Below are 9,122 nucleotides of genomic sequence, written 5' to 3' on the forward strand. Positions count from 1 at the left end.
TCATTAGTGTTTTATTTTTCATTCATTTACATAAAGCATTTTAATCACACTTTGTAAAACAATCAAATGTGAAGAAATGCAAGGGGTGTAGACTTTCTATAGGCACTATTTCAACATGTAAACACAGAAAACGTATTAAGAACATGTAAACACAGCAAACGTATTCAGAACATGTAAACACAGAAAACATATTCAGAACATGTAAACACAGAAAACATATTCAGAACATGTAAACACAGAAAACGTATTCAGAACATGTAAACACAGAAAACGTATTCAGAACATGTAAACACAGCAAACGTATTCAGAACATGTCAACACAGCAAACGTATTCAGAACATGTAAACACAGCAAACGTATTCAGAACGTCAACACAGCAAACGAAAACATGTAAAACAAATTCAGAACATGTAAACACAGCAAACGTATTCAGAACATGTAAACACAGAAAACGTATTCAGAACATGTAAACACAGAAAACGTATTCAGAACATGTAAACACAGAAAACGTATTCAGAACATGTAAACACAGAAAACATATTCAGAACATGTAAACACAGAAAACGTATTCAGAACATGTCAACACAGCAAACGTATTCAGAACATGTAAACACAGAAAACGTGAAAATAAAAAAGTGCTTCATCACCAGGTGACATTACACAACCCTCCTCTCTCCCGGATACCAAGTCTTGATTGAAGAGGTGAAACAGGAAGCCATCACGAGAAGCTGTGTGCAGGTCTAAAAAGTGCAAAGTCCTTCAAGGGGATAATTGAAGTCTAGTGTACAACCAGACTTATACTGTTGTCGTGTCTTTACAATCATTAACTGAAGACTTATAGTTTTTATCAAAGATTCTTTGTAATTAGTATTACGTGATTAGACTGTTTAATCATGTGACCGTAATTACTAGGAAGTCGGGGCACCAAGGAAAAATATTCAGATTACAAAGTTATCATTTCCTAAAATAACTTTTCAGATATTTTATCTGACCAATTAGTCATCGAATTAATGAATTATTTATTTTACCTCATGTTAGTCTCATTCCAAACGTCGTAAATTGTTGGTTATCTGCACAAACCCAGTCTTCACTATGAGTCATCCATACATCAATTGTCTTAAATAATTTATTTATTACTAACTAAGTAATTCACAGAAATTCATAAACAAACAAACAAACAAGGTGATTGTGGTTACATGAAATGATAGGAGAATGAGCCCTAGTGGGCTAAACCGGCATGGCGGCTTGTTAGAAAAAAGGGGAAGTGGGGGTTGACTAAGAAGTCACTGCAGAGTGATAATTATAACATTTGAAATGCTAATCCTTTACACATGAACGCTCACTCATTCGGGAACAATTGCAATCAATATATATATTTACGCTCAGTGTGTCGTCTTGATCGCTGGTGAAAAGTTTGTTTCTTTCGTAGAATTGTCCGTCTCCCTCGCTCTCTCGGTTGTGGTTAGAGGGGATAGTTCAGAGTGACATGTGTTATAGAATGGATGTTTCGGCGGTTGTCGTTCTTCGCATTCAATAATTCCGAAATCCTAGCTGCAGACTAGTAATTAATATCAAAGACTTGTTCTTATTCTGTCGGTATCGATAGTCTAAGAGTTTAACCATGTGGTATGGTTAAAAGATTCAGCAATGGTCTACAACCTTTGTACTCCCGTGATTGAGAGAAACATGGTCTGGTGATAATTTCTCAAAGTTGGGTTTTATTCTGAATGGCAGAAAAGGGCTGTCCCAGGACACCTGACCCTAACTGGGCTCAGGAGCGGTCCTCTGATTTAGTTAACTCCAATCCCCTTTTTGAGTTTTCCTTCCATTAAACAGTCCAAAATCATATTACACAATTTTACAAACAGTATCATACTCATTCATCTTATACAACAATTAGATGTAAACCTCATATCTGAGGCTATTATATAAACAGCGTTATGGTAATGTGGACACAACGTCTCCCATGAGCTTCCCCAAGTTGTGACAAACGGACCAGTTCATAGCTGGATTATTCATCGATCTTTTATACTTTCTCCGGAACATGAAAGTTCTGTGAGGTGGAAGGAATTACTTTGTTCTCTATGAAAATTGACTCTCTCTATACTGTGTGTCCATGAGGAGATCCTCAGGAATATACGATGTCTCTGACCACAGCAACCTAGTTGAAGGAGGCAAGGGGGAGGCAGGGAGAGGGGGATGGGGCTTGCTATACCCAAAGAGGCCAACGTCATGACACTGTAGATCTACAGAGACATCATGAGAGCCACTGCAGCCGTCCTATTGGTCCTCTGACTCCTGGTCATCAGTCATGGTAAGTTACCATCTGAAACATGCTTGATCAACTTGGAATTGATCATGAGTTTTGCTCCGCAATTTCATCCTCCTTGTTGTCGGTGTACTCTACTCATGTGTTATTCTCTTTGTGCTTTGTTTATGTGTCTTTGTGTCTGTGAGCTCTACTCATTAGGCTTTGGTGTCAAAAGAAGAATATTATATGGAGCTGTCCATGCTGTCACTGAAACAGTCCATGAAAATGATAGGATGAATGCGCTCTAAATGCTTAGAACGAGTAGAAATCTTTTGGATTCCATGTAGAAACCTATGAGGAAAGGGTTCTACCTGGAAAAGGGTTATTCAACGGGTTCTCCATTGGGGACAGCCGAAGAACACTTAAGGCTCTAGATAGCACATTTTTTTCTAAGAGTGAAGGCTTTATAACTCCGGTATATTGAAATGATCATCGAACAGCAGGAAATGACCCAGATTGATATTTTAGTGTTTGTGAAGTTCTATGCAGGTGTCCCCTCTGCTGGGGGGGGGGGGTAGTCAGGCTATTTACAGAGCAATATGGTCTGAAAAGAGTTTCCACAATATGTTTACATTCTAGGCAACTAGTCATTTGTTAATAATAAATTACACATTTGCCTCAAAGAGTAATGTAATGATTAGTGGGTAGTTACACATCTTTAATAGAGCACACTGTAAAAGGTGTTGTCAAATATGTACCTGACACCAATAGGACAGCTGTCAATCAAACTATGCATCAGGGAACTAAAGGTTCACCAGTTCCTGCACACTGTAGTACTGTAGCACTCTAGTCATATTTAACTTTATAAGTAAGAAGATTCACAAAACAGATCTTTAACTGGATCTTTGCAGAGCTACCTTAAATCCCCGTTCAATATAATTTCAAACACACTGAAATGAGTTTCAAAATTAATGCTTTATTTGCAGGAAATGATTATATAATGACAAGGATTCCATTCAATCCTATTGATGACCTCTGAAGCACAGCAAAACCCATGTGGATTGTGACCGTGGCCACGTTTACACTACGATCAAATAGCAGCCATGGCAAAGCTCAATTGAAGTGTTGATCAATAATACACTTTTATAACGCTGTTGCTTGTCAAATTGTGTAAGAAAACATCATTGATAAATGATTTTGTAATATCATTAAGATCAGTGTTTATTTTTGATAGAGATAAAGTACTGACAATATAGTTAGAGCAATAGCTTTTAGAATGAAGGATTCTTGTGAATTAATGTTGAGAATTGAGATTGTTCCAGACAGAGAGATCAATGAGTTAGCAAGTGAGCTTGTCAGATCCCGAACGTCCTTCAGATGCAGAGGAGAGGCTAATGTGTGCACACCATGGTGAAGCCAGAATTGGAGATGACCCAAAGACGGCCCAGGTCGTAGGTCACGTGCTTCATTGGCATGTACATTGGGATATTGCTCCATCCAGTGCCCTCTGGTTTACTGGCTGTGATGCCGTCTCTGTGTTGAAGAAAGGGGTGGGGTTTGCATTCAAAGTTTATAAAACATTTTTTGGACTTTAATAATTGAATATAGCCATTGATTTTTTAAAGAATATAACTTATGACTCTTCAAGAAAGATCCAGTGTAATATATTATAAAAATAAAGCGAACTGGATGGAATATGGGGAAAAATGCACCAAATTATTTTTCAATCTTCAATATAGAAATGCTACCAAAATGTTTTTATTAAAATTTGTTACAAATGATGGAGTCACGCATGATTCCCCAAATTATATTTTGAAAGAGGAAGTAAAGTACTTTAAGAATATGTTTTCGTTTCAGGCTCCTCCATCTCCACTAACTGAAATTAATTGTATGGATTTTTTCCTAATAATAATGAAAAATTAATATCTGTTCAGAAAGATTCATGTGAAGGACAAATTACAGAGGAGGAACTGCTTGATGCAATTGGGGCCTTTAAGGATGGGAAAAGTTCAGGGCTGGATGGCATACCAGTGGAAGTATACAATTATATTTTTGATATACTCAAAGGACCATTATTAGCATGTTTTAACCACTCCTATATAAATGGTATTAGACACGCAACAAGAAGGTCTGATATCATTATTACTGAAACAGGACCCAAGTGGTATATATAAAGATTCAGTCCGTTTAAAAAATTGGAGACCTCTTACACTTCAGTGTTGTGATGCAAAAATACTAGCAAATGCTTGGCGCATAGAATTTAAAAAGTATTGTCAGATATTGTGACGACCCTCCCACTCTGTCTGCCGTATTCTGTCTTTGTTCTTGTTTCCTTATTAGGATGCCGGTGGGCGGAGTTGAGAGGGTCGTCAGCTACATGGGAAACACCTGGGCCAGGTGTCTCCCAGGATAAATAGACCTCTTCCACATTCATGGAGGAGACTCTCTCCATGCAGACACCTTTGTAGATTGTGTTGTGGTTCTTGGTGGCCTTTTGTTTGTTTGCTTTGGCACCTTTCAACACCCTGCATTATCACATTCATGCATGCAAAACACTCACTTACACTACTGATTACTGATTACACACACCATTGTATATTATACTTATTTGCTTTAGTTAATAAATATATATTTTGCTACTCCTTATCTCCACGTTGTCTCCCTTTGTTACGGGCTTTGAGCCGGTTCGTGACAATATTATTCATCCTAATCAGACAGTTTTTTTTTTACATGGACGATACATTGGAGATAATATAAGACAAGTACTGGAAGCAATAGAATACTATGAAATATCTGGGACACCAGGTCTGGTTTTCATAGCTGATTCTGAGAAGGCTTTTGACGAAGTACGACTGGAGTTTATATATAAATGCCTAGAATATTTCAATTTTGGGGAATCTCTTATAAAATGGGTTAAAGTTATGTATAGTAACCCTAGCTGTAAAATAGTAAATAATGGCTACATCTCAGAAAGTTTTTAACTATCTAGAGTAAAACAAGGTCGTTCACTATCGGCATATCTATTTGTTATTGCCATTGAAATGTTAGCTGTTAAGATTAGATCAAACAATATTAAGGGATTAGAAATCCGTGGCTTAAAAACTAAGGTGTCATTGTACGCTGATTCATGTTTTCTTTTAAAACCACAATTAGTCTCTCCACAGCCTCATAGAGCATCTAGATACTTTTGCTATGTTCTCTGGATTAAAACCAAATTAGTGTACTATAGTGTACTATGTAATATAGTGGATCACAAAAAAATGCAAATTCTACATTACCTTGTAGTTTACCAATAAAATGGTCTGACGGAGATGTGGGCATAATCGGTATACAAATTCCAAAATAAAGAAATGATCTCACTCCAATAAATTTGTATAGAAATTAAGCAAAAACAGATAAGATCTTGCTACCATGGAAGGGAAAATACCTGTCTATTGGTGGAAAAATCACCCTGATTAACTCTTATCACCGTTTACCTATTTGCTTATGGTTTTGCCTACACCTAGTGACCTGCTTTTTAAATTATATCGACATAAAATATTCAATTATATTTGGAATGGCAAGCCAGATAAAATTAAAAGGGCCTATTTATATAACGAATATGAATTCGGAGGGCAGAAATTATTAAATATTAAAGCATTAGACCTCTCACTAAAGGCATCAGCCATACAGAAGTTATACTTAAATCCAAACTGGTTCTCTAGTAAATTGGTACGAATGTCTTATCCTATGTTCAAGAAGGGCCTTTTTCATTTTACACCTGCCCACTTTCGGTTGTTTGAAAAGGAAATCATCTCCAAAATATCTTTCTTTTTTAAACAATCCTTAGAAAGTTGGTTGCAATTTCAGTTTAATCCACCTGAAAAGACAGAACAAATAATACAACAAATATTGTGGTTAAATTCAAATATACTAATTGATTTAAAAAATGTATTTTTTGAAGACATTTTTTTTTTTAAGGTATAATTTTTGTGAATGATATCATAAATAGGACTGGTGGAGTTATGTCACACATGCAGCTAACACAGACATATGGAAATGTCTGCTCTACCCAAAAGTACAACCAATTCATTGCAGCATTACCACAAAAATGGAAGAGGCAAGTAGAAGGGGAAAAAAGTAAGGAACTTGTATGTCGGCCCTGCATTAAAGAACATAAATGGTTAAAGAAAAGTGTGATAAATAAAAACATATACCAATTTCATTTAAGGACCAAAAACTGACAGCTGTGCCATATAAATTGCAAAATAGTTGGGAAGAGATTTTGGATGTACCCATTCCATGGCACATGGTTTATGAATCAAAACAACGGCGGATTCAAAACTTCACATTTTTAAATTTAAATTACTATACACAATTCTTGCAACTAATAGAATGTTATATATATGGGGGATACAATCTTCCCAACTCTGCTGATTCTGCTGTGAGGAGGCAGAGTCATTAGATAATTTATTTTGGTATGGTCCATATGTAGCTCGTTTTTGGTCACAGGTCCAGGAATGGCTGAAGAATTGCAACATTTGCCTAGAACTAACGCTGCAGATAGCAATACTGGGTGATTTGAAAAGCCATAATCAATCAATAATATAATAATTATTTTAGCAAAAATGTTTATTTTTAATTTACAATCTGTAGAAGCTACGAGAATAGAAAGGTTCAATTATTTTGTGAAGCATCACAGCACAGTTGAAAAATATATTGCAAATAGAAATCCAAAATGGATGATGTTGAGAGATAGATGGGAGAGGTTGAATGGAGCTGAAGGGTGGGACTAATAACAAGATAAACCATGTAAAACCTACGGGGTCTGTAAAATGTATATAGGTTTCAGAACTTTTGTGAAATAGCACAGTTACAAATAGAAATAGAGGAAGGACTAAAAACAAACAAAAAATAACTATTGTAAAATAGACTGTGAATGTAAAATGTGTATAAGATGTATAAATTGAAGGTAAAAGCCGAAGTGTTTATTAGTTTACTCCAATTGGGGGATCGGCGGTAGGGTTTGCGGGAAATAATAATAAAGGTATATTCTTTAAAAAAGTATGTATGTCTATATAGGTATGTGTATGTATATACTGTATGTGTACATGTATGCATGCGTGTATGGATATATATATATTTACCCAAAAAATATATGGGGGATTGGAAATGATGCAGACAATTACTTTGTTGGAAGCAACAATCTTTCCACAATATTAAGCTGATCCCCCCTTAAAAAAAAAACACTAAAAAAAATGTATGACTCTTCAGAAGCCAAAATGTAAAAGCTTTAATTCAATTTCTTCTAAACAATGTTATTTACAAAAAATGTGTAGTTTAAAAAAAAAAATTTTTCTCATGCATCCATATTGATTCAATCTGTAGCCCCATGTATTAATTTGAGAATGGTTACATTTCTCTAGCTACATACCTCATCTATTTTACCAAAACAAGTGGTGGGATGGCCAAGTTGTTTTTTTTTTAAATCCCAAACTGTAGCTTTAAAGGATACCCAACCTTTGCTAATTTTACTGTACACTGTGTACACATTTCTTTATAAGTCTTATAAGTTTAGTTCTGATTTATATTTACCAGATTTTGTTTATGCATATGTTTACATTTTTGTGTAAAGCGCTTCACAAAGCATGTACTGTAAGGACCAGAGTTATTCATAAAGGTATATCATTATTATTATACGATCTTATTACAAGTCATTTTCAAGTTAATAATGTTGAGTGGGAAACGGGTGGAACCAGACACATAATTCAGTAGCAACCTTACCTGGTAGAAACTTGGCCTGCAGAGTTGACCCCAAAGACACTACCATCAGTTGCCACCTCAATCATGGAAAGCTTGCCGTCAATGTGTCTCCACCCGTTGTTTTGACAGTCTTGATTCAACTGGAAAACAGATTCAATCAGGGTTTTAGGACAATTGCAACAGTTATAATATGAAACAGTTTTAAAATAACTGACAATCTCTATCCTCTACTACTTTACTCCAGCTCTCACACTCTTTCCCAGATCTTACACTCATTAAGTAGATATCATCATTCTTGTTGACTGCCCAGCACCCAAAATGTCCGCAACTAGAATACTTCACAGCTCCTGGCAACATTATCCCTCGAAGGGATGAGTCAGCACCCATGAAGCCAAGTGAAGCACTTCTTGAAAGACACCCTGGAACATAGTCCATGTTGGCCACCACAACAAACTCATCCCCCCCAGCATCCAGCTGATTTACACCGGCTGAAGACCACAAAGACAGAGATAGACAAGAAAACAAGGAGTATGCATCTGTGGGTACTTCCAAATGACCTACAATGGCATAATGTTAACATGTATAATTTACCCTGATGGTAAGCAAGAAGCTAAGAAGCAGGTGTTCTCTGGGTTCATAATTTAGTAATGTTCTCCACTTACTTGCAAATTGAACCCAGTTACCGGCCACATACTTGAACATGAGGTTTCCGTTGTTGACACCCCAGATCCCTGCTGGTCCTACAGTGATATGCCTCAGGGAACCAGGCAGGCGGATCCATTCATTACCTACCAGGTAGTAGGGGATTTGACTTGTGTCCGTAGCAACCACTTGTCCCAGTCCTGCATCGATCTGCATCAGATTCTTGATAGCCACTACAATCTGACAGTCCCAGGCTATGGAGACACCAGATCAAAGACACATCAGTAGAGTACAGCAACAAAAAGGGGGATGAAATCATGGAGCCAACTTCATGATCAATTCCAAATTGATCAAGCATGTTTCAGATAATGGTAACTTACCATGACTGATGGTCAGGAGACAGAGGACCAATAGGACGGCTGCAGTTGCTCTCATGATGTCTCTGTAGATCTACAGTATAAGTTTGGTTGAACACAGACTTTGCCCC

General features: G+C 36.6%; 1 protein-coding gene across 1 annotated transcript; it reads right to left on the bottom strand.

The window, feature by feature from the left end:
- Positions 1 to 3,207: 3,207 nt before the first annotated feature.
- On the bottom strand, positions 3,208 to 9,122 carry LOC115116188 (fish-egg lectin-like). The gene is made up of 5 exons (XM_065021394.1): positions 9,016 to 9,122; positions 8,656 to 8,889; positions 8,264 to 8,481; positions 8,015 to 8,133; positions 3,208 to 3,784 (listed from the first exon to the last, which is right to left on the bottom strand). Exons 1-5 carry the CDS (start codon positions 9,068 to 9,070, stop codon positions 3,643 to 3,645), a joined length of 768 nt encoding a protein of 255 aa, XP_064877466.1. The 5' UTR covers positions 9,071 to 9,122; the 3' UTR covers positions 3,208 to 3,642.

This window comes from Oncorhynchus nerka, linkage group LG8, assembly GCF_034236695.1.
Source record: "Oncorhynchus nerka isolate Pitt River linkage group LG8, Oner_Uvic_2.0, whole genome shotgun sequence".
NCBI lineage: Eukaryota > Metazoa > Chordata > Actinopteri > Salmoniformes > Salmonidae > Oncorhynchus > Oncorhynchus nerka.

Coding starts and splice junctions, on each gene's coding strand:
- LOC115116188 (XM_065021394.1), bottom strand. CDS start 9,070: ATGAGAGCAACTGCAGCCGTCCTATTGGTCCTCTGTCTCCTGACCATC. Junction 8,134..8,263: donor ATGATATCTACTTAATGAGT/GTAAGATCTGGG, acceptor TCTGTTTTCCAG/TTGAATCAAGACTGTCAAAA. Junction 3,785..8,014: donor GCAGGCCAAGTTTCTACCAG/GTAAGGTTGCTA, acceptor TCTTCAACACAG/AGACGGCATCACAGCCAGTA.